The 26,075-nt window shown below is 45.0% G+C and overlaps 2 protein-coding genes across 2 annotated transcripts; one reads left to right on the forward strand and one right to left on the reverse strand.

Moving 5' to 3' along the window:
• Positions 1 to 11,750: 11,750 nt before the first annotated feature.
• On the reverse strand, positions 11,751 to 12,985 carry LOC141023106 (uncharacterized). Its single transcript, XM_073499427.1, has 2 exons — positions 12,467 to 12,985; positions 11,751 to 12,113 (listed from the first exon to the last, which is right to left on the reverse strand). The coding sequence occupies exons 1-2, from the start codon at positions 12,983 to 12,985 to the stop codon at positions 11,751 to 11,753; spliced, it is 882 nt and encodes a 293-aa protein (XP_073355528.1).
• Positions 12,986 to 22,837: 9,852 nt separating this feature from the next.
• LOC109741456 (uncharacterized) lies at positions 22,838 to 26,058 on the forward strand. Its single transcript, XM_020300545.4, has 2 exons — positions 22,838 to 23,462; positions 25,728 to 26,058. Exon 1 carries the CDS (start codon positions 23,075 to 23,077, stop codon positions 23,459 to 23,461), a length of 387 nt encoding a protein of 128 aa, XP_020156134.1. The 5' UTR covers positions 22,838 to 23,074; the 3' UTR covers position 23,462; positions 25,728 to 26,058.
• Positions 26,059 to 26,075: the final 17 nt, after the last annotated feature.

Raw genomic sequence — 26,075 nt, forward strand, 5'->3', positions numbered from 1 at the left:
GCCGGTGAGAGAGGGATCTGGGCTGTGGTTGTCGGAGATGGGTGCGGAGTCAACTGGCTGGAGGTAAACCAAGCTTAAAAGATATACTTTTCAAGATGATAACCTAGTTTGTTTTGGTATAGAAGGGATTTTTATAGCTTAAAGGAAATAGTTTAGTCCAGTCACTAGTAGAAAAAGGGCCATTTGTCCCGGTTCATAAGGCCCATCTGTCCCGGTTGGGGAATCGAGACTAAAGGGTCGTTACTAATGTCCTAGTCCTTTAGTCCCGGTTCTTATACCAACCGAGACAGATGGGCCTCCACGTGGCCGCTCCAGCGAGCCCAGGCAGGATTGCCTTTGGTCCCGGTTGGTAGCATCAACCGGGACCAATAAGCTTTCACGCGTCAGCATTTCAAGGGCTGGTTTTTTTTGAAAGGAGGTGGTTTAGGGGTTTTGGGGGGTTAATTTAGGTTGTTATAGGTAGCTAATAGAGAGATGTGTCATCTCTTATCTCCGTGCTACGTACTGCTACTGCTATGCCTAAACATGACTTAGATTGAAGTGAGGCAACATGTGGTGCATGTCGAAAGTAATACTAATCCTAACTTGATCAGTTTGGATTGTACTACTTTCGACATGCACCACATGCATGTTGCCTTCACTTCAATCCAATCCATGTTCATTTCACCCACAGATATATAATAACTCTTCATGCTCGCATCATGCATCATCATAATAACAAGTCCTACTAATTATCATCATACAACTTCTACTCGTTATTAATAACAAGTCATACGATCATCATCCTGATAGTCATCGAACCAACCCTACTTAATTGTTCTTAGCACATGATCATCAGTATTATGCAGGACTTAAATACCCTATTTAAGGTAAAATAGCATAAAACAATATAGACCCTGACTCTCCATTATGGAGAATGGAGATCATCCTGTCTCCAATTCTTGCGGGGCGCTTCCTTTTGCTTCCAAGAACCTCCTTACGACTGTCCATACATTTTTTTCCATTCTCTGATTATCATGTCTCCACTTCTTTTAGAAATCCGGTATGGACAGTTGAGATTCGTAGGATGACCTGGATATATGTTCAAAACACGAAGGCTGCCATTCTGATACATCAAATGAGGCACACAATCCTCTGGGATTCTCTGTTGAAAAACATAGTAATAACTTCATAGTTAGCAATGACGTACTAGTTTTAGAAGTATGCAAAAGATGCACGGATGTCGTAATAGTAAAAAAATCTTACCAGGGTATCTCCATGGTAGTTACCGTAGTTCAACACGTGCACTAGTGGCACGTATTGACCATAATGTTGAGGAGTTTGATTGTAGATATTGTAATTCTCAAGATCAGTACAAAATCCGACCAGATGATTTTTCTCCTGATAAGTTAACTCGGAGCCATCGGTGTAGTGGGTTTTGTCTACCATGTTCCACACATTGTTTGAACAATCAAAATAAGCTGTCAACTATTTTGAAATAAACAATATAAATTAGTTAATAATTAACTATGTTTGAGAAACTCACATAGCAGTAGAACTGGAGGCGTATCAACAAGGACCCAAATGTCCATATTGTCTTGGTCGATGTCAAGATCACCAAGATCCATGGTGACAAGCATACCCTCATCAAAACCATACATCTTGCAAAATGCTTCCCAATTTTTGCAACCAAAATGGGTTACGCTCTCAGCATTATACAGATTTACTTCAAAATCCACATCATGATGGGTCCTTAGGTGAATTTTCTTCGTTTCAAAATTTTCATGGTCTTCAAAATCCATCCTCTCCAAGACATAGCGTCTTGCATGGCATGGGATAAGCTATACTCGAATTGTAAAAGATGAAAATTACACGTTGAAATAGTTGAAGTCATGCTTAATTACGAAAAAAACACTTGTCGCCGTTGCGTACCGTTTCAACATCGAAGGTCTCCTCGAGCTTAATGCTGAAGCGCCGATCATCGCCCAGGTGAGGCCTGTCACACAAACCTCGATCGTCGTGGCACCAGCCGCACTCCCCCGAGAGACTTTCATCGTCCGATGACGACATTTCCTACGTTCATAATTCAAAGATTAAACTTGTACAATTAAATATATGTACTACAAAAACTAAATTAGATCATTATTATTCATCACGGGTTGACTATCGGTTTTTCGAGTCTTTTCTTGAAAACTCTCAGCTCACGTGGTGTATACATTCGACCGTTGGTGATGGTCGCTCCTCCATTTGTCCCCGAGTGCATTACACCAAAATGTCTAGCACACGGGAACGAAGGAGAAGCGACCCCCACGACAACAGTCAGGATTCTTCGTCCTCTCATATATATATGGTGAAACTCTCCCTCGCTGATTCCTCTCTGACATTTGTGACCGTGGTGATGGTAGCTCCTCCTTTCGTTCCCGAGTGCATTACACCAAATTGTCTAGCACACGGGAACGAAGGAGAAGCTACCCCACGACAACAGTCGGGATTCTTCGTCCTCTCATATATGGTGGAGACTCGACAGACTTAAAGTCAACCCGAAATATCGTTTAATTATCTTTCTAAAAAAGGATTTGGCTGGTCTCACCTCGAGGTCGGAGGGGGTCGGTGACGGGGACGACGGCGGGGATGATGGAGGGGGGCTCCTAGATTTCTGCGACAACAAAAAACCTATAAGCTATCAACTAATCATATGCATACGCCTTGCATAGTGCTCTCCAATTTTAGCATTCAAAGTAGGAGTAGTTTTCCAATTTGAGCATTCAATAAGCAAAACCAAATCGTAACATAAAGTAGTATTCAAATTAGCATGCATTCAATTATAAGCAAAACTACATCATCTCTTCCGTCCGTACATCATCGAATATTATCACTAATACACCTCGAATACTAACATACATATATATAGCATCGCTAGTACAGCTAGAACCGTAGCGCCCGACGGGTATCGGCGCGGGCGGTGGACACCCAAAGGGAAGGAACCATCACAGGATCATAGCTCTAGTGAGATCCCTGAAGAACCTGCCAGGTATTGTCGAACCTGCCCTCCAACGCAACCATGTAGCGACGGACGTGCTGGTCCTCCTCGCTGACACGGTGACGTACCACCTCCGCGGTGTCCGGAAGCCTAGGCACCATCACTGGCCCACGCGACCGCCACCAAACAAGGATCGGGTCAACGACGGGCTGGCTCCTCACCAACCTACGCCCCTCGGAAGGTAGCACCTCCCAATACCAGCCCGGCGGAGCCCAGTCCCGGGCATGGCCCCTCTAATCAAGCCGGCCTCCTCCACCGAGTCGACGACGAGGATGCGGGATAGGCATCGTCGACGTCGATGCAGGAATAATTGCTTGAATTAAAAAATAAACTAGTTCTATTAATTTCTTGCTAAAAATAAACTACTTCTATATTAAAATAAAGTAGTTTTATTAAATCAACTAGTTCAACTACTAATTAAGCACTTACTATAAATAAAATAAAGTAGTACTTACTAAAAATAAACTACTTCTATATATAGTAAAATAAAGTAGTTTTATTAAATCAACTAGTTCAACTACTAAGCACTTACTATAAATAAAATAAAGTAGTACTTACTAAAAATAAACTACTTCTATAGTAAGTGCAGGACAACGACAACGACATACCCGATAAAATATTAAAATCTATTTTTTCTTCTTCTCCTCTATTCCTTCTCCTTCTCCTCTTTTTTTCTTCTTCTTCGTCCTCTTCTTATTTTTCTTCTTCTTCCTTCTTCCTCTTTTCTTCTTTCCTTAATTTCTTTCCTCGACGACCCTAACCCTAAATAGTACAACTAACTACAACGACTTTGCTTGCATACATATGAACAAATATGATCGATCATCTATGAACAATATAAAAACATCATATGATATATGAACAAAAAAATCACATCTATGAACAAAAAAATCATCTAATCATATATTTTTTACGGCGGCCACGGCGGCGGCGGCGGGGGGCAGGGCAGGGGTGCGGGGGCCAGGGCTCACTGGGGGCGGCGTCGGCGACGACGTCGGGGCAGGGGCGGCGCGAACCGGGGAGGTGACGACGCGGGGCGGCGCGGACTGGGGCGGTGACGACGCGGGGCGGCGCGGCGACGACGTCGGGGCAGGGGCGGCGCGCGGCGACGGCGTTGGGGCAGGGGGCGGCGGCGCGGCGACGGCGTCAGGGCAGGGGCGCGCGCGGCGATGCCGTCGGGGCAGGGGAACACGCGGCGACGGCGTCGGGGCAGTGGGAAGAAGAACTGAACCGAAAATTTCACAAGTGTGGCTTATATAGACAAACCTTTGGTCCCGGTTCGTGGCAACAACCGGGACCAAAGCACCCCTTTAGTCCCGGTTGGAGCCACCAACCGGGACCAAAGGTCGCTTTTCAGCAGCCCAAAGGGCGGGAAGCAGAAGCCTTCGGTCCCGGTTGGTGGCACAAACCGGGACTAAAGGGTGCGCATTGGTACCGGTTGTTGGCATGAACCGATACCAATGTATGCCTTTAGTACCGGTTGGTGGCACCAACCGGGACTAAAGGCCTTGTGCTGCCCGCATCGCGGCACGAAAGTTTAGTCCCACCTCGCTAGCTGAGGGAGCTCGAGAGTGGTTTATAAGCCCCACTCCCGCTGCCCTCTCAAGCTCCTCTCAAATGCAGGCTTTCGGGCCTAAACACACTGTATCTGCCTGTGGGCCTATTGGGCCTTCTACGAGCCTGAAGCCTAGCCCATGGGTGGGTTTCTAGTCGTATTCAGGCTGTGGTGGCCCAGTAGGTGTTTTTTAATTTTTTTCCCAGTTTATTTCTTTTCTTTTTTGCTTTATTTATTTTATTTTGTTTTTACTTACAACAAAATACTTATTTATTTTATTTTATTTTGTTTCTAATTACTTGTTTATTTTATTTTATGATAATTCTTTTTGCTATTAAAGTTTCTAACAAAAAAAGTTCTTCATGAAAATTCTTTTTGCTTTTAATGATTTTGAACAGAAAAAACTTTGATAATTTTAGTTGCATCAATTTTATATAATTTTAGTTTCAGTAATACTAGAGGTTGCTTATAATGTTTTAAACAGAAAATACGTTGATAATTTTAGTTTCATAAATTTTATTTATGTCATTAAAGTTTATTTTATTTTGTTTCTACTTATATATTTTATTAAAGTTTATTTTATTCTGTTTCTAATTACTTAATTTTTTATGATATTTGTTATTTTCCATGCATTTACTGATTATTTTGAGCTATAAGACCCTGAAATTGAAAAGCACTACAAATGAACTCTGAAAAGGTTGAAAGTTGGCATGGTATCATCATTTCACCCACCTACATTGTGCAAGAAAGTAGAGAGGGTTACGGCAAAAACTGGATGCACTTCGTGTACAAAACGGACAATCTCTTTCGAAGTATCAGGGTTTCATACAGAAACTCGTCTGTTACAAAGGGATTTCATTTTTTAGAACTTATTTGAACTCCATAGTTTTTCTGTGTTCAAAATGCACCATTCAAAGCCACATCATCAATTTTCAACCATTTCTGACATCATTTGTTATTTTCCATGCATTTACTGATTATTTTGAGCTATAAGACCATGAAATTGAAAAGCACTACAAATGAACTCTAAAAAGGTTGAAAGTTGGCATGGTATCATCATTTCACCCACATAGCATGTGCAAGAAAGTAGAGAGGGTTACGGCAAAAACTGGATGCACTTCGTGTACAAAACGGACAATCTGTTTTGAAGTATCAGGATTTCATACAGAAAATCGTCTGTTACAACAGGCATTTCAAATGAACTACGAAAAGGTTGAAAGTTGGCATGGTATCATCATAATAGTTGTGGAGAGAAAGTCTTCACTTTTTTTTCGCTTGTGTGCTTTGCTTATTGCACCGTAACCATGGATAATCTTCATCGTTTATCAGGATGCTTGGGTCAGCCTTGACTTTGAAGGGAGGAATTTCATGAAACTTTTCATAATCTTCTGACATGTCTGTCTTGCCCTCCACTCCCACCATGTCCCTTTTTCCTGAAAGAACTATGTGGCGCTTTGGCTCATTGTATGATGTATTCGCTTCCTTATCTTTTCTTTTTCTCGGTTTGGTAGACATGTCCTTCACATAGATAACCTGTGCCACATCATTGGCTAGGACGAACGGTTCGTCAGTGTACCCAAGATTGTTCAGATCCACTGTTGTCATTCCGTACTGTGGGTCTACCTGTACCCCGCCTCCTGACAGATTGACCCATTTGCACTTAAACAAAAGGACCTTAAAATCATGTCCGTAGTCAAGTTCCCACATGTCCATTATGTAACCATAATATGTGTCCTTTCCCCTCTCGGTTGCTGCATCAAAGCGGACACCGTTGTTTTGGTTGGTGCTCTTTTGATCTTGGGCGATCGTGTAAAATGTATTCCCATTTATCCCGTATCCTTTGTAAGTCAATACAGTCGAAGATGGTCCCCTGGACAACGAGTACAGCTCGTCACAAACAGTGGTGTCACCTCTGAGACGTGTTTCCAACCAATTGCTGAAAGTCCTGATGTGTTCACATGTAATCCAGTCGTCACATTGCTCCGGGTGTTTGGAGCGCAGACTGTTCTTGTGTTCATCGACATACGGGATCACCAAGGTAGAGTTCTGTAGAACTGTGTAGTGTGCTTGAGACCAAGAATGCCCGTCCCTGCATATTATTGAGTCCGCTCCTAGCGTGCCTTTTCCAGCCAGTCTCCCATCATACCGCGATTTAGGGAGACCTATCTTCTTAAGGCCAGGAATGAAGTCAACACAAAACCCAATGACATCCTCTGTTTGATGGCCCATGGAGATGCTTCCTTCTGGCCTAGCACGGTTACGGACATATTTCTTTAGGACTCCCATGAACCTCTCAAAGGGGAACATATTGTGTAGAAATATGGGGCCCAGAATGACAATCTCGTCGACTAGATGAACTAGGACGTGCGTCATGATATTGAAGAAGGATGGTGGGAACACCAGCTCGAAACTAACAAGACATTGCGCCACATCACTCCTTAGCCTTGGTATGATTTCTGGATCGATCACCTTCTGAGAGATTGCATTGAGGAATGCACATAGCTTCACAATGGCTAATCAGACGTTTTCCGGTAGAAGCCCCCTCAATGCAACCGGAAGCAGTTGCGTCATAATCACGTGGCAGTCATGAGACTTTAGGTTCTGAAACTTTTTCTCTGGAATATTTATTATTCCCTTTATATTCGACGAGAAGCCAGTCGGGACCTTCATACTGAGCAGGCATTCAAAAAAGATTTCCTTCTCTTCTTTGGTAAGAGCGTAGCTGGCAGGACCTTCGTACTGCTTTGGAGGCATGCCGTCTTTTTTGTGCAAACGTTGCAGGTCCTCCCGTGCCTCAGGTGTATCTTTTGTCTTCCCATACGCGCCCAAGAAGCCTAACAGGTTCACGCAAAGGTTCTTCGTCACGTGCATCACGTCGATTGAAGAGCGTACCTCTAGCTCTTTCCAGTAGGGTAGGTCCCAAAATATAGATTTCTTCTTCCACATGGGTGCGCGTCCCTCGGCGTCATTCGGAACAGCTAGTCCGCCGGGACCCTTTCCAAATATTACGTGTAAATTAGAGACCATAGCAAGTGCGTGATCACCGGTACGCATGGCGGGCTTCTTCCGGTGATCTGCCTCGCCTTTGAAATGCTTGCCTTTCTTTCGACATTGATGGTTGGTCGGGAGAAATCGACGATGGCCCAGGTACACATTCTTCCTGCATCTGTCCAGGTATATACTTTCGGTCTCAGCTAAACAGTGCGTGCATGCGTGGTATCCCTTGTTTGTCTGTCCTGAAAGGTTACTAAGAGCGGGCCAATCATTGATGGTCACGAACAGCAACGCCTTTAGGTCAAATTCTTCCCCCATGTGCTCATCCCACGCACGTACACCTGTTCCATTCCACAGCTGTAAGAGTTCTTCAACTAATGGTCTTAGGTACACATCAATATCGTTGCCGGGTTGCTTAGGGCCTTGGATGAGAATTGGCATCATAATGAACTTCCGCTTCATGCACATCCAAGGAGGAAGGTTATACATACATAGAGTCACGGGACAGGTGATGTGATTGCTGCTCTGCTCCCCGAAAGGATTAATGTCATCCGCGCTTAAAGCAAACCATACGTTCCTTGGGTCACTTGCAAAATCAGCCCAGAACTTTCTCTCGATTTTTCTCCACTGCGACCCGTCAGCGGGTGCTCTCAACTTCCCGTCTTTCTTACGGTCCTCACTGTGCCATCGCATCAACTTGGCATGCTCTTTGTTTCTGAACAGTCGTTTCAACCGTGCTATTATAGGAGCATACCACATCACCTTCGCAGGAACCCTTTTCCTGCGGGGCTCGCCCTCAACATCATCAGGGTCATCTCGTCTGATCTTATACCGCAATGCACCGCATACCGGGCATGCGTTCAAATCCTTGTACGCACCGCGGTAGAGGATGCAGTCATTAGGGCATGCATGTATCTTCTCCACCTCCAATCCTAGAGGGCATACGACCTTCTTTGCTGCGTACGTACTGTCGGGCAATTCGTTATCCTTTGGAAGCTTCTTATTCAATATTTTCAGTAGCTTCTCAAATCCTTTGTTAGGCACAGCATTCTCTGCCTTCCACTGCAATAATTCCAGTACGGTACCGAGCTTTGTGTTGCCATCTTCGCAATTGGGGTACAACCCTTTTTTGTGATCCTCTAACATGCGATCGAACTTCAGCTTCTCCTTTTCACTTTCACACTTTTCCCTTGCATCAACAATGACCCGGCGGAGATCATCATCGGGCACATCGTCTGGTTCCTCTGGATCTTCAGCTTCCTCTTGATCTTCAGCTTCCCCCGTTGCAGCATCACCGTATGCAGGGGGCACATAGTTGTCATCGTCCTCTTCTTCTTCGATGTCTTCCATCATAACCCCTATTTCTCCGTGCTTCGTCCAAACATTATAGTGTGGCATGGAACCCTTATAAAGCAGGTGGCTGTGAAGGATTTTCTTGTCAGAGTAAGACCTCGTATTCCCACAATTAGGACATGGACAACACATAAAACCATTCTGCTTGTTTGCCTCAGCCACTTCGAGAAAATTATGCACGCCCTTAATGTACTCAGAGGTGTGTCTGTCACCGTACATCCATTGCCGGTTCATCTGCGTGCATTATATATAATTATGTGTGTCAAAAGTAAGAAAATTAGACAAGTATCTATCTAAAGTAAGATTTTTTTTCTTTCAGAAAGAAGATAAGAACAAGAGGCTCACCACGGTGGTGCCGGCGACGAGATCGGCGCGGGCGATCGACGGCGGTGAAGACGAGGACGGGGCGTGACGGACCGGTAAACCTAGACAAATCTCGAAAAAAATGGAGCTCGGAGGTTGAGCTTCGAGAGGAGAAAGCTTAACTAGTGTGGCTCGGGCATTTCATCGAACACCTCACATGCATATGAGGTGAGCTAGAGCACCCAAATGCCCTTCCTCGTCAGCCAGCAAAAAACAGAGCACTGTGGAGTGCTCTGCTCGCCGGCGATGGAGTATATATAGGCAACTCATTTGTCCCGGTTCGTGGCTGGAACCGGGACTAAAGGCCATCCTTCTGTCCCGGTTCCTGCCACGAACCTGGACCAATGGTTGTGGGCCAGGAGCGAGGCTCATTGGTCCCGGTTCGTGCCAAGAGCCGGGACAAATGGGCCCAGACGAACCGGGACCAATGCCCACGAGGCCCCGGCCGGCCCCCTGGGCTCACGAACCGGGACAAATGCCTCCATTGGTCCCGGTTCGTGGAAGAACCGGGACTAATGGGCTGGCCAGGCCCAAACGAAAGCCCCTTTTTCTACTAGTGAGTCCTTCCTCGGTGACGTCCTTCGTCATGGGAAGCATGAGTGTAGCCAATCCAACAAGCAGTGCGTTGGCCAGTTCTACCATAGCAAGAAACGTTGTGACTACAAGGACTTTGCTCTCTCTGCTAACCTTAACAAACCTCATGTAGCTATAAGTAATCAAATTACTGACATAATGTATGTCACGGGCCAAACAATACAGAACTGACATAAAGGAGCCGAATGAAATCAAAATTTCATTTTCGGTTTTGAATTAGAGACGTTAAAAATAATCAACCAACGTCGACTATAACCCCTAGCCTTCCAAGCTAATGATGCGGGTTCGATTCCCGCTACCCGCTCCATTATGTATAAAAGGAGTATTCTATTTGTATAGACATGTTAGAATGAGGATCCCAAATTGCATGAGCAATAGGTCTTACGTGTAAAGGATCATGTATCCATGATTCAAAATTTCCTTGCCAAGCTACATGAAACAGATTTCCGGACGTCCATAGAAAGATTATTGCTAATTGCCCAAAGTGAGAAGCAAAAAATGTTCTGATAAAGACGTTCTTCAGTAATATCATCATGACTTTCAAAATCATGTGCGGTAGCAATACCAGATTACAGAGTAAAACGGCAGGTGACAAAGGAAAGGATTCTCCCTGTCAAGAACACATTTTTGTTCCGAGGGACTGTCATGAATCTTTTGGTCTGCACCAACTTCACACCCCAAGGCCAAGCCAGCTAGCACTTGGAATGCTACCACATACACTATCAAGGGAAAGCTAACATGAGCTTTCTACAAAATTTCAGTAGAGTTTCCTCTGTTTTAAGGACATCCACCACATGCAATTAATATATTCCGCAAACTCCATAATAGGTCACACACATAAGAAAAATTCTATTCCTGCATACACCTTTTTTTTTTTGAACAGACATACACCTTTTTAGAAAAACTCTATGTAGTACTTTGTTCGCCCCATGATTTTAGCTCAACTCCTCCCGATTGAATTAGTACGTAAACTTTCTGTAAGGTCTGTTCATATGATAGCACTGCTCCATGCGTAATCATATGTAGCGCTGAACAAAATATCAATCTCCACAAGATATTTGAAGCAAATGAATAGTTAATTAAGACACGGTGAAATAAAAGCTTCAAATACTCCATAACAGTTCAACATGACATAATGACCTCTAAAATGTTATCAACGACATAGCCCCAATGTAAGGATAAATGTAAGCAGTAAACTGAAGGTGCTACTCCCACAACCCTCGATCCATGTTGTCCGCAAGGTTTACCTGAAAACATTAAAAGAACAAGGGTGTTTACAGAGACTCAACAAGCACAAAAAGGAATAATAAACAATGTTCATGTCAATAAACTAAGTCAACTTTTTGTTGAAAACAAACAAAGTCTATTCAGGATCATGCACTCATAAACACATGTTTTGGTGTACTACATGCCTAAATGCATGGTCATCTCATCTCATTTAATTGGGTATACCGTATCGCTTGAGTGGACACTCGTTGGCATCTACTCGTCACTCCAACATGTGGAGATTGCCTCCAAAGTGGCCACAACCCAAGCATAAAGTTCTCTATGTGCGACCGAAGCAGGGTACACTTTCTTCTGTTGCCATCATGAATGCAAACTCAAAATTAAGCCCAACCAAACACCCCCTTAGTAGCCTCAGTTGAGCCCTTAGAAACCAGTTCTTTTTTCGTCCCAATGACATTCAAGAAATAAACACTTCCCAATTGATCACCGTTGAAGAGTGACACTATGATGGTGTGTGAGGCCACTTAATTGATGCTTGAACCAAACATATGCAAACTGGAAACACGAAAACTAATCCATCTTGGGGAAAAAGAACACACAAAAGGTGATATGCAACAATAGCTGTGAAATAGATCATACCCAGTTTCAACATCTACATGTGAAAGGATCATCATTCAAGTCAAACTCGCCGAGATGCTTGGTGCTCCAAACAGCATGTTGACAGCTAGCAATTGTAAAACGAAACCGAGCACCTCTTGAAGCCCTGTTATCTAGCTGAAGCCTCTTACGTTGTTCTACCAAGAACTCGTCGCTGTAAACACTGGCCTCGATATGAAATGTCATCAGCTCCAGCATTCTCGCGTTCAGTAGAAAGAATGTGGCAAAGTTAACATGCGATAATGTGCCCTGATACGTTTCCAGCACCACAATCTTCAGACGGATGTCATGACATCTTATAAAATCCTTGTGTTTACGACGCCACCAATTTGTTTCGGATGATACACCAGACTGAAAAGAAAGATAAATAAAAACATTAACGAGGCATGCATGAATAGCAATAATATCAAAAGCTACGAAATCGCCACCTTCACGTGTAGCTCCTCCAAGCATGGAAATAATCTCATCAAGCGGACAATGTTGTCCAAAATAAGTCGACCCGTATTGACGGATAAACTCCTGACATTGCGCACCACCGCCGTCGGGCTAAAAACAAGCAATCCCTTAATCAAGCATGGGATGCAAAATTAGGCCAAGGGCGGATGAAATGTGATTTCTCCTCAAACAAGAAATTAATACAGATTAACTGGAAGCCTCCTCCTGAAGGCAAGACATATAACTTAAGACCGTGATTAACTAGTTACCTGACGAAATCCTTGCAAATCAGTAAGGAAGTCCAAGGCGTCCACTTTAGGCGCGGTGTATACGGACAGATCACCGATGCTCCAAATCTTATACAGATGAATCAAGCTCTCAAGACGAGGGGCGTTTTCAATGATGAGTTCCCCGAACTGGGGCTGAGTTGATCCGGAGGTGCGTATGCATATTTTTCTAAGGCTGAGGGAGTTGATCCGGAGGCTGTGGAAGCCGGAGCTACTGAGGATCAGCAAGAACTCTAGTGCGGGGCATCCGGCGATCAAGCGGTGCAGCGAGGACTCCGAGACGTGGACACATTCGAGTCCGAGCTGCTTAAGCTGGGGAAAATGAAGGCCTTGGACCGCGGCGTCCGGGAGCATGCAGTGCCTGATGTTTGCCACGCGGAGGGTGCGTTCAAAGCGGAAGATTGATGCCGGGCAGGTGAACCCGCGGCCGGCGAACTCAAGCTCCTGTAGGTTATCCAGAGCGGCGGACCGAAGCCAGTGGTCCACGGTGGGGGTAGTCATTCAGGAGTTCATCGTGAGGCAAACACTAGTAGAAAACAGGGCATTAGTTCGGCCCTCGTAATACCATTAATCCCGGTTCACTCACAAACCGGGACCAAAGAAGGCAACTGTCCCGGTTCGTGACCCCAGGGGGCCGGACGGGCCACGTGGGCCATTGGTCCCGGTTCGTATGGACCTTTTGGTCCCGGTTCCACGCACGAACCGAGATCAATGCGCCTCGCCCCTGGCCCATGACCATTAGTCCCGGTTTGTGCCACAAACCAGGACTAAAGGGTTGGTCCTCGTTGCGGTCAGAGTTTAGTCCCACCTTGCCAACCGAAGGGCGCTCACACCGGTTTATAAGCCCGTCCCTCTCTGCCTTGTTGAGCTCCTCTTAAAGTGAAAATAGATGCCCTTATACAGGGAATTTGACCTAAATTTAGAGTAAATTTCTTTGAAATTCATAGAAATTTATTATGAATTTAGGTTGAATTCTCTCTATAGGCGCATCTATGCTCATTTTTTTATGTTGGGGTTGGCGATTTTTACAGACTTTTTGTGTGTTGAATATGCACCATTCAAAATCAGTCTCTGCTTTGAATGATTCATTTTGAACACACAAAAAGTCTGGAGTTCAAATAAGTTCAAGAAAATGAAATCCCTTTGTAACAGATGAGTTTTCGTCTGAAACCCTAATACTTCGAAAGAGATTGTCCATTTTGTTCACGAAGTGCATCCAGCTTTTGCCGTAACCCTCTCAACTTTTTAGCACATGCTATGTGGGTGAAATGATGATACCATGCCAACTTTCAACCTTTTCAGAGCTCATTTGTAGGGTTTTTCAATTTCAGGGTCATTTAGCTCAAAACAATCCGTCACTGCATGAAAAATAACAAATGAAGTTAGAAAGGGTTGAAAATTGATGATGTGGCTTTGAATGGTGCATTTTGAACACACAAAAAGTCTGGAGTTCAAATAAGTTCAAGAAAATGAAATCCCTTTGTAACAGATGAGTTTTCCTCCGAAACCCTGATACTTCGAAAGAGATTGTCCATTTTGTTCACGAAGTGCATCCAGCTTTTGCCGGGACCCTCTCAACTTTATAGCACATGCTATGTGGGTGAAATGATGATACCATGCCAACTTTCAACCTTTTCAGAGTTCATTTGTAGGGTTTTTCAAATTCAGGTTCATTTGAAATGATTTTCAATTTTAGGGTCTCATAGCTCAAAATAATTAGTAAATGCATGAAAAATAACAAATGAAATCAGAAAGGATTGAAAAATGATGATGTGGCTTTGAATGGTGCATTTTGAACACACAAAAAGTCAGGAGTTCAAATATGTTTTAAAAATGAAATCCCTTTGTAACAGACGAGTTTCCATATGAAATCCTGATACTTTGGAAGAGATTGTCCATTTTGTACACGAAGTACATCCAGTTTTTGCCGTAACCCTCTCAACTTTCTTGCACATGCCATGTGGATGATGATACCATGCCAATTTTCAACCTTTTCAGAGTTTATTTGAAATGCTTTTCAATTTTAGGGTGTTATAGCTCAAAATAATCAGTAAATCCATGAAAAATGGTGCATGAAAAATAACAAATAAAATAAATAAGTAATTAGAAACAAAATAATATAAAATTTATTAAAATATATAAGTAGAAACAAAATAAAATAAACTTTAATAAAATTTATGAAACTAAAATTAACAAAGTATTTTTTGTTCAAAACATTATAAGAAACCTCTAGTATTATTGAAACTAAAATTATATAAAATTGATGCAACTAAAATTATCGAAGTATTTTCTGTTCAAAATCATTAAAAGCAAAAAGAATTTTCATAAAGAACTTTTTTTGTTAGAAATTTTAATAGCAAAAAGAATTATCATAAAGTAAAATAAATAAGTAATTAGAAACAAAATAAAATAAAATAAATAAGTTTTTTGTTGTAAGTAGAAACAAAACAAAATAAATAAAGCAAAAAAGAAAACAAAAAAGGCAAAAAATAAAAAATATGCCACCTACTGGGCCACCACGGCCTGAATACGACTAGAAACCCATCGATGGGCTAGGATTCAGGCCCGCAGAAGGCCCAGTAAGCCCATCAGGCATAGTAGTGACAATTAGGCCCGTAAGCCTGCAATGGAGAGGAGCTCGAGAGGGGTGCGGCCGTGGGGCTTATAAACCACTGCGCGCCCCTCTCAACTAGCGAGGTGGGACTAAACTTTCGACGTGGGCGCAGCAGCACAAGGCCTTTGGTCCCGGTTGGTGGCACCAACCGAGACTAAAGGTGTGCATTGGTACCGGTTCGTGGCACTAACCGGTACCAATGCCCCCCCATTAGTCCCGGTTGGTGCCACCAACCGGGACCAAAGGTCGCCGCTTCCCGCCCTTTGGGCTGCTGAAAAGAGGCCTTTGGTCCCGATTGGTGGCACCAACCGGGACTAAAGGTCGCATTCATCCCGGTTGCTGTCACGAACCGGGACCAATGCTTCGTCTATATAACTAGCACTTGTGAAAATTTTCATTCAGTTCGCGTCTTCCCTGCCCCGACGACGCCGCCAGGCTGCCCCTCTGCGCCTCGCCGTCGCCGTCGTCGCCCCTGCCTCTGACGCCGTCCCGCGCCGCCCAGACGCCGTCGCCGCCCCGCGCCCCCTGCCTCCTCGTCGCCCGTCGCCGCGCCCCTCACCTCCGCCCCCTGCCTCCTCGTTGCCCGTCGCCGCGCCCCTCACCGTCGCCGTCGCCGCCCCTGCCTCCTCGTCGCCCGTGGCCGCGCCCCTCACCGTCGCCCCCGTGCCCTGCCTCCTCATCGATCGCCGCCCCCTTAGTGAGCTCCTATGAATTTTCCTAATTTAGATGTGTAGTTAATTTAGATGTGTAGTTTAGATGTGTAGTTAATTGAGTTGTTGTAATTTGTTCATAAATGAATATGCAAAAGTTAGAATTTTTTTCTGTTCATAGATTTTTTTGTGATATTATCGTTGAATATGCAAATGTTTGTGTGTTCATATATATGCAAAGAATATGTCAATTTTTTTCATAGAATTTTTATAATTTTTTTCTGTTGTAATTTTGTTCATAGAATTTTTATCTTGTTCATAGAATTTTTATGATTTTTTTCGGTTGTAATTTTGTTCATAGAATAAGAAGAGAAAGTGTTTAATAGAATTAGTTAGAAAAATAATAGAACTAGTTAACTAGTTTATTTTTAGTAAGTACTACTTTATTCTATTTATAGTAAGTGCTTAGTAGTTGAACTAGTTGATTTAATAAAACTAGTTTATTTTACTATAGAAGTAGTTTAGTTTTAGCAAGAAAATCAATAGAACTAGTTTATTTTTTAGTTAAAGCAATTATTCCCGCATCGACGTCGACGATGCCAATCCCACATCCTCGTCGTCGACTCGGCGGAGGAGGCCGGCTTGATCAGAGGGGCCATGTCCGGGACTGGGCTCCGCCGGGCTGGTTTTGGGAGGTGCTACCTTCCGGGGGCGTAGGTTGGTGAGGAGCCAGCCCGTCATTGACCTGATCCTTGTTTGGTGGCGGTCGCGTGGGCCAGTGATGGTGCCGAGGCTTCCGGACACCGCGGAGGTGGTACGTCACCGTGTCAGCGAGGAGGACGAGCACGTCCGTCACTACATGGTTGCGTTGGAGTGCAGGTTCGACAATACCTGGCAGGTTCTTCAGGGATCTCACTGGAGCTATGATCCTGTGATGGTTCCTTCTCTTTGGGTATCCACCGCCCGCGACGATACCCGTCGGGCGCTACGGTTCTAGCTGTACTACCGATGCTATATATATGATAGTATTCGAGGTGTATTAGTGATAATATTCGACGATGTACGGACGCATGAAGATGGTGTAGTTTTGCTTATAATTGAATGCATCCTAATTTGAATACTACTTTATTTTGTGATTTGATTTTGCTTATTGAATGCTCAAATTGGAAAACTACTCCTACTTTGAATGCTAAAATTGGAGAGCACTATGCAAGGCGTATGCATATGATTAGTTGATAGCTTATAGGGTTTTTGTTTTTGCGGAAATCTAGGAGCCCCCCTCCATCATCCCCGCCGTCGTCCCCGTCACCGACCCCCTCCGACCTCGAGGTGAGACCAGCCACGAACCGGTTTTAGAAAGATAATTAAACGATATTTCGGGTTGACTTTAAGTCTATTGAGTCTCCACCATATATGAGAGGACGAAGAATCCCGACTGTTGTCGTGGGGGTAGCTTCTCCTTCGTTCCCGTGTGCTACACAATTTGGTGTAATGCACTCGGGAACGAAAGGAAGGAGCTACCATCACCGACGGTCGCAAATGTCTGAGAGGAATCAGTGAGGAAGAGTTCCACCATATATATATGAGAGGACGAAGAATCCCGACTGTTGTCGTGGGGGTCGCTTCTCCTTCATTCCCGTGTGCTAGACATTTTGGTGTAATGCACTCGGGGATGAAAGGAGGAGCGACCATCACCAACGGTCGAATGTATACACCACGTGAGCTGAGAGTTTTCAAGAAAAGACTCGACAAACCGATAGTCAACCCGTGATGAATAATAATGATCTAACTTAGGTTTTTTAGTACATATATTTAATTGTAGACGTTTAATATTTGAATTATGAACATAGGAAATATCGTACTCGGACGACGAAAGTCTCCCGTGGGAGTGCGACTGGTGCCACGACGACCGAGGTCTGTGCGACAGGCCTCACCTGGACGAAGATCGGCGCTTCAGTATTAAGTTGGAGGAGACCTTCGATGTTGAAACGGTACGCAACGACGACAAGTGTTATTTTTTCGTAATTAAGCACGACTTCAACTATTTCAACGTGTACTTTTTATCTTTTACAATTCGACTAGCTTATCCCATGCCATGCAAGACGCTACGTCTTGGAGAGGATGGGTTTTGAAGACCATGAAAGTATGGAAACAAAGAAAATTCACCTAAGGACCCATCATGATATAGATTTTGAAATAAATCTGTATAATTCTGAGAGCGTAACCCATTTTGGTTGCAAAAATTGGGAAGCATTTTGCAAGATGTATGGTATGCTTGTCACCATGGATCTTGGTGATCCTGACATCGAGCAAGACAATATGGACATTTGGGTCCTTGTTGATACGCCTCCAATTCTACCGCTATGTGAGTTTCTCAAACATAGTTATTAGCTAATTTATATTGTTCATTTCAAAATAGTTGACAGCTTATTTTCATTGACAGCTTATTTTGATTGTTCAAACAATGTGCGGAACATGGTAGACAGAACCTACTACACTGATGGCTCTGAGTTAACTTATAAGGAGAAAACTCATCTAGTCGGATTTTATACTGATCTTGAGAATTACAATATCTATTATAAAACTCCTCCACATTATGGTCAATACGCGCCACTAGTGTACGTGTTGAACTACGGTAACTACTATGGAGATACCCTGGTAAGATTTCTTACTATTACGACATCCGTGCATCTTTTGCATACTTCTAAAACTAGTACATCATTGCTAACTATGAAGTTATTACTATGTTTTTCAACAGATAATCCCAGAGGATTGTGTGCCTCATTTGATGTATCAGAATGGTAGCCTTGATGTTTTGAACATACAACCAGGTCATCCTACGAATCTCAACTATCCATACCGGATTTCTAAAAGAAGTGGAGACATGAAAATCAAAGAATGAAAAAATATATGGACAGTCGCAAGGAGGTTCTTGGAAGCAAAAGGAAGCGAAGCGCAAAAATTGGAGACAGGATGATCTCCATTCTCCATAATGGAGAGTCGGGGTCTATATTGTTTTATGCTATTTTACCTTAAAGAGGGTATTTAGGTCCTACCTAATACTGATGATCATGTGCTAAGAACAATTAAGTAGGGTTGGTTCGATGACTATGAGGATGATGATCGTATGACTTGTTATTAATAACGAGTAGAAGTTGTATGATGATGATTAGTAGGACTTGTTATTATGATGATGCATGATGCGGGCATGAAGAGTTATTATATATCAGTTATTATATATCTCTGTTAGCTAGCTTACACACCCTAAATTACCCCCTAAAACCTCCCCCCTTTCAAAATAACAAAAACCCCAGCCACTGAAATGCTGACGCGTGGATGCCTTTTGCTCCCGGTTGGTGTCACCAACCGGGACCAAAGGCCCTCCTGCCTGGGCTAGCCGCAGCGGCCACGTGGAGGCCCATCTGTCCCGGTTCGTGTAAGAACCGGGACTAAAGGGCTAGGGCATTAGTAACGACCCTTTAGTCTCGGTTCAACAACCGGGACAAAAGGCCCTTACCAACCGGGACAGATGACCCTTTTTCTACTAGTGAAAAGCGGCGGCCGGGGCCCGGGTGGGCTGAAAGGACGAGCGATGGGCAGAGATAGGACATGTCTTCGCCCTTGACGGAGAACAAATGACAGCAGTCGAGGTTGAGGGGGGCGGAGCGCCAGAGGCGGCGCCACCGGGAAGCCATGATCTGGGTGCGGGCGGCGTCCGTAATGGGGAGGAGGCAGATGATCTCGTCGAGGAGCTCATCGGGGAGGGTGCTGATGAGATCAACAGGGGGAGGTTCGTGCTCCTCCAACTCCAACTTCCTCCTCCTCCTCGCAGTAGGGCCGCCGGGCGGCGGCCGTTTGCGCCGCCGCATTCTCCAACGCAGCTAGCTAGGGCTCTTGTGTGTTCGGGAAAAGAAGGAAGAAAGGTATGGAAACGTTGCTGCTGGTATATAGTACTAATGGACCAAGCAGATAGAATGGGCCGGGCCCTTTTTGTGTAAAGATGGGCCCATGGCTGTGATGCGCTCCAAAAAAAATGCAATCACATTGTCACGAGGTTGGTGAATCCACATTATTAATTTCAGTGTCGACGAAGATGCTGCGGACAACAGAAAACACCCCGTCCCTCGCGTCTGTCTAGGAGGCGACACGGGGAACCCTAGCCTCCCCCGCACTGGCCCCCGTCCACTCTCTCTTCCCCCTCGCCGTTGCCGAGGGCCACTACCGAGCAAAGCCCGGGCAATGCCGGTGATGGCAGGGCCTCTCCTTGGCGAGGCTCTCCCCCTTCCTTAGCGTCGGTGCGATTCTTCCTGTCGGTGGCCTTTGGTGACGGCTCTAGTCTGTGGCAGGAGTGGAGAGCAGGATCCCGACTGGTGGTGCGACCTCGACAGCGGCTGCGGCCTGGTGCTCTTGACCCCCGATTGGATCTGGCCATCTAGTTGGTGTTTGGGTTAGTGCCGTGGCTGCTGGTCAGGCATGGTGTTGCTGTGTGCGGGGCATAGGACACCTGGAGCCAAGGAGGCCCCTTTGCCGATTAGGAGGAGACGCGTCGAACAACGACAGAAACATCGATGGAGCACGTCAAACACGCCAGAGGTTTACCCGGGTTCGGGCCGCATGGTTGCATAATACCCTACTATTGGATTGTTCTAAAGTGGAAGAAGATTACAAGTTTACAAGTGTAGCGGCTCGTCCTAGGAAGGGAATGAGAGCGCTATATGCTTATGTCTAATCCTCCAAGAGTCCAACCCAGTCTCCTTTTATAGTGTAAGAAAACACCACATTGGTTAAGAACAGTGTTAAGCCACCTAAGTACCAATGAATAGTATCCATGCATTGAATGGGGTATGTGTCTTCTTCTCCTGCGCCCGGGAGCGGACGCACGTCCCAGTGGTTTAGTAATTTAGTTGATTGCCTATAAGCAATTCCACATGGCATATTATCACTATTCCATACTTGCTATTTGTATTATATTATATTGTATCTTTTCTTAGGGGGCACCTAATTTTTATTTATAAGTTCTTCAGCATCTTGCAAAACCTATCATTTTATGCCCACGTCGTAATTTGATTTCTTGTTTCTGAATAAAGCAAACGTTTGGTGTTTGTAGGGTTGTATTAGTGGCAGATAAGATCTGAGAGAATATCAATCCTACCTTTAGCTCCTTGTGGGTTTGACACTCCATACTTACCACTTCCATCATTGGAAAGTGCTATGACAATTCCTTGCACTTGGGGATTATCACCCCCACGACGTGAACCCAAACCCATGCACTGGGTGGCGGCGCCTGGCCGTGCACGTCCTCGGTGTTGGCGAGCGTCGGCAATTATTGTGGAAGGGATTTGTGTGGCTGTCGAGAAGAAAGAGATAGAGGAAAGACAGAAGTGGATATGTGGGAGGAGAGAGGGGATTTATGTGGCTGCATCTACATATGGGCCAGATTGCGGACACGAACGGACACACCGTGGACCTAAATGGACACAGAGGGACATGCAAGATAGACATAAATCAAGCGCACGTATGGTCCACAAATGGGTCGAAATGGACACAAAGCGGACAGCTTGTTTGTTTGAGTACTGTAGTTGGGTCTTGAATTTTGTCCCATGGACCCAAATGGACGAAATGGGTCTCTCGATTGGAGTTGCCCTAAGGAAACCACACCCACGCATCGAACAACTCCACTCTCCTCTCAGAACAAACGTCGTCCAACAGCATCCCAAGACGATATACCGAACAAAGAAACACCACCAGAACATAATCAAAACCCAAGTCGACGTAGGTAAAACGAAAACAAAACAACCAACCACAATAACCTGCTAGAGAGAAAAATAGTCACACAAATGAAGAACGCGCCGCGAAGCATGCTTTAGGCTTAGAATATTTCGGCCATTTTGCAGGTTTCCGCATTTTTCGACCTGAACATGTTCGACAAAAGCCCGCCGGCCCGTAAAAAGTTTTGAGGCGACCCCCATATCCGCTCGTCCGCCGCTATATGTATGGGGTCGGGGCGTTTTAGGGTTACCAAATCAGATAAGCTCCACCGCAATCCGCCTCTCTGCCGCTAGAGATAGACCACTTCAGCGCGCAATTAGCCGCCCGTCTCCTCTCCTTTCTAGTTGTCGACCGCGGATCCATGGCAGGCGGGCCCTACCGTGGCTGTGGCGGCCACGCCGGCGCTGGCGTAGGCCGACGCGGGCACGGGATCTCGGTGAGTGAGCGTCGCTCCACGACACCGCGCAAGCCTCCTCGAGCTGCGTCGTGGTAGTGCATTCGTTCTCAAGCGACCAAGACGACAATGGGCGACGCGACTGGAGGTCGTGGCAGGCCCGGGAGCACGGCCAACTCTCCCGAAGCGGTGGCCGAGGGGCGTGGGGTGGGTTCGATGTGCTCGACAAGCACATCTCCCCCCACATATAGTGGTGCTGCGAGACAGAAGAAGCCCTGCTCGCCGCTAAGTGCGGGGTGGCGGTTGGTGAAGAAGGAGCTCCGGCGCGCCTCAAAGTCCCCAGGAATGAGCACCATCTCGCGGTCACTCTCTGCAAACCGGCGGTGAAGTTTTACCTCGAAATCGATGAGTGATCTAACTATCTACGTTTCGGTAATGTAATAGTTTATTTATCTTTGAGCTATCCCCGTTTGTGCCATTTGTGAAGAACTTTGTGTGATGTGAAGAACTGTGGCTTGATCGTCAACAATTTCTGATGTGAATGTTTTTTTTTAATTTAGAACTTTGTGTGATGTGAAGAACTGTGGCTTGATTGTCAACAATTTCTCATGTGAATGTTTCTTTTTAAATTTATAGTATCTGTTTAAGGGATCTGTTTTGCTGTTGCTTACGCGATACCGCAAAAACGTTTTTGTTTTTGCGATATACCTCAAAGGTTTTATGCGGTGCCGATTTATAGCAAATAGCTCTAAGAAGATAGAGATTTTTTTTTTCTTTTGGAATCATAGTGGTGGGCATAAAGCTGGGTATTTCAGTCATACACACGTACCACTGGCGTGTGGGCTCCATCCGTCGGCTGACTCGGCATTCCACGTGCGCATCCGAGTAGATAAAGCTTAGCTATAAATCCGGACGGGTTCGCGTCGCGTGCCCGGCCGGCAAACCGCGACCGATCGAACAACCCGAACCGCCTGCCACCGCAGCAGAGGCAAATCCAAGCACGCCGGCGGCGGCGGCATCACGGCGCGGGGCCGGCTTCACCGCACGCGCGCGGCTCTCGTGCCGTGCGCGCCTCGACCTCCCCCCGCTTTCCCCAGGCGCCGGGAGGCGGATCGTGGTGGGATTCGCGTGCCGGTCAAAAGGCCGGGGATTTGAGGAAGGAAATGGCGGTGCGGGCGGGGTGGGTGGTGGCGGTGGCGCGGGGGTCGGCGGCGGCGTGGCAGCGCGTGGCGTGCAACCCGGAGACGCTCCCGCCCGACCGCGTCCTCGCGCTCATCTTCTGCGGGCCGCTCCACCTCCTCGCGCGCCTCGCCGCCTGCCTCTGCGTCCCCCTGCTCGCCGCCAGCGCCCCCTTCCGCTTCGCCTCCCCTCGCCGCCGCCGCCGGCTGCTCCTGCTCCCGGCCCCCGAGCTGCTGCTAGCCCCGTACTCCCCCTCCCCTTCCTCCTCCTCCTCCTCCTCCTCCTCCTCTTCATCGTCCGACGAGGATGACGACGACGGCGACCACGGCGACACTGAGGACGGGGACGGCATCAGCCCTCACGTCGATTGAGGTACGCGGCTGCTCATTCACTGCTTTTGAGCTCATGCCTGATGCTTATCGCGTACTAGTAGTAAATTAGCTTGGAATAGCTTTATTGTGCTCCTGTTATGGAAATGGTTTGTGCAGTGCGTGAACTCTGAATAATCCGTAGCTCCTGTTATGAGAATGGGCGGTCTAACTACTAACGGAACCCGATGGATTTCTTTGGGCCCCCCACTGGAAATCAACCGCATCAGAACTGTTCCTTGTAATGTTCTAGATGTAACTTTTCAAGTACAGTCCGATGTCCTTTTCGAAAGAAAGAAAGAAAGAAATTCAATCCTATGTAGTATCAGTTCTGGGCATGTGGTCATTTGACAGTATGGCTTATAAGCCGCTAAATTTTAGATGTTGCAAAGCGCTAGTATATCTTCAGGAAGTGGATCATATAGCACCATGCCAGGAATTCTGCTGATGTTTGCCTGATATAGAAATGTGCATTTTCATTGTCATATTTCAGATTTGAATGTGGTGTCGCTGAGTTGCACACCTGATTTAGTTAGTCTACATGATCGATTCATTGACACCATTGAAACGAACCTAGTAGTTTAGTTGCCCATTTAGGAGTTGCGTATTCAAGTGTGCAGCAATTCCTAAGGGACAAGGTGACTCTAGATTCTATACGCACTCATTTTTCTAAGATCATAAACGTATCCATTAGCTTGTTGCTTCTTCAGAAAACTTGTGCATACAATGCATGCTGTGCATTGTTGTTCAAGACTTGCTATGTTTTATTAGATCTATCATTGTATCAATCCATAGAGCATATATCATGCTTTTGACATTCCAGATCAGTTACATATCCTGAATTCCTGATGTAAACAGAAAATTAACTTGCTGATGATATTCAACATGCTGCTTGAGGTTTTGACTCTTAATGAATCAGTGGCGATGGACACCGGAGCAACTTACTGACAATGAATCTGTGATATATGGAGGAATGGACTTTTAACAATATCGAGGAATATGATTATAAGGACAATAGTTCTCGAACACATCTTCGTAATTGACTGTCTCTCCACCTTCCTCAATGAATGATATTATGTAGTGGCTTACGTGGCCGGTCTGCTAAAACTTTTAGTTCACTACACCCGTTGAGTTTTGTTCTTGACTTCCCAAAAGCAAGGCCTTAGTCTTAGAGAAAAAGCATGTTTCTGGAGTACTATGTGGCCAAACAGAAATGCTCTACAGTACTGTATTTTGATGGGAGATTTTAAGCACTTGTGCTAGAGTTACCGGATCCAAAGGAAGCTTAATATGAATCTTTGGCTACTTAAGAAAATGTGACTTATGTTTTTACAGTTTAACTGCTATCAGAATTTGTTTGATGCTATTAGAACATAAGATAGGTTTATTTAATTGACCAGTTGATATCATGTCACTCTAATGAACTGGGTGGTTCCGTATTATTATAAGATAGATAGTGCCATCATTGAGACATATAGGGGCTTCTTATAGGGAAAATACACAGGAGCTCCTGGGTGCTCCACACCCCTATACCAATATTAATCGTAAAAAATACCAAAAAATTCAAAATAATCCAAAATTTGGGGATATGAAACGTGGGTTCTCAATCTACTCCCGTGTGAAATTTCGTGAAAAAATACCAGGAAACTTATCCGCGGCGAAGAAAATATTGTCCGAATAAAAATCCTTCCAAGCAGTTTTCTTCTATATATAAAAAAAATTTGTCTTTTTTGCCACGAATACGTTTCCTGGTATTTTTTCACGAAATTTCACACGGAAGTAGATCGGGACCCCAGGTTTGATATCCCAAGATCTCATTTTTTTTTTTCAAATTTCTTGGTATTTTTTTTAATTTAATGTTCGTATAGGGGTGTGGAGCACCCGGGTGGTACAAATCCGCTTCCCTTCTTATAGATCATAATTTGTTTGTCCATATATGTTACTTGTGTGTGTCAAGAGGATATTTTGGCAGAACAATTTTTTCATCTTTAAAGTTAATATTTACGCCCGGTAGGCTACATCCTTTTTATCAAAAAAAATCTTGGTGACTGAAAAATATAAAGGTAGATTATTAAAGTAAAAGTCACAATTATGGTATGTCCATATCCTCTGCCGCTGGCCTTTGAAAAAAATTCTTGCACCCTGGCAATTAGGCATGTATGCTTGATGCTAAAAGCTTGCATTGCATTTCATAGAATAAGAATTTCTGTACTGGAAAATGTTGAACCTTTTCATATCCTCATCCTGCTCTAATATGTATCCGTTTCAGGTTGCTTAGGAATAGGCTCTGCAAGAGAGAACTTTGGTCTTCAGTTTCAAAGACACTACGCTTTCCTGCGATACCTCACGCAAAACCATCAGGCCTTCTTGTCTCTTAGATTTCAGGACCTAACAATTTGTGGATCGTCATTGTTAATAAGCTTATGGGCTGGGAGCCACGAAACAGACATCCGAGAGATGAAAACTGGTTGACATTGTCGGTGTGAATATTATTGCATTGTATGTATAAGTGGATCTCATCACCAAGTAGTGGTGATGAAATGTCGCCTGTGTGGCTGTGTACTCGAAAGTCGAAATGCAGTTCCAGATTTCATTTGAAATGTCTGCCTTCATGTGT

This window comes from Aegilops tauschii, chromosome 5 (assembly GCF_002575655.3).
Source record: "Aegilops tauschii subsp. strangulata cultivar AL8/78 chromosome 5, Aet v6.0, whole genome shotgun sequence".
In the NCBI taxonomy this organism is placed as follows: Eukaryota; Viridiplantae; Streptophyta; class Magnoliopsida; order Poales; family Poaceae; genus Aegilops; species Aegilops tauschii.

Bases quoted from the DNA above. Each gene is read 5' to 3' on its own strand.
- LOC141023106 (XM_073499427.1), bottom strand. From the start codon at position 12,985: ATGACTACCCCCACCGTGGACCACTGGCTTCGGTCCGCCGCTCTGGAT. The intron at 12,114-12,466 runs GTAACTAGTTAA...CTTTCTTTTCAG, and splicing joins ATTTGCAAGGATTTCGTCAG to TCTGGTGTATCATCCGAAAC.
- LOC109741456 (XM_020300545.4), top strand. From the start codon at position 23,075: ATGGCGGTGCGGGCGGGGTGGGTGGTGGCGGTGGCGCGGGGGTCGGCG.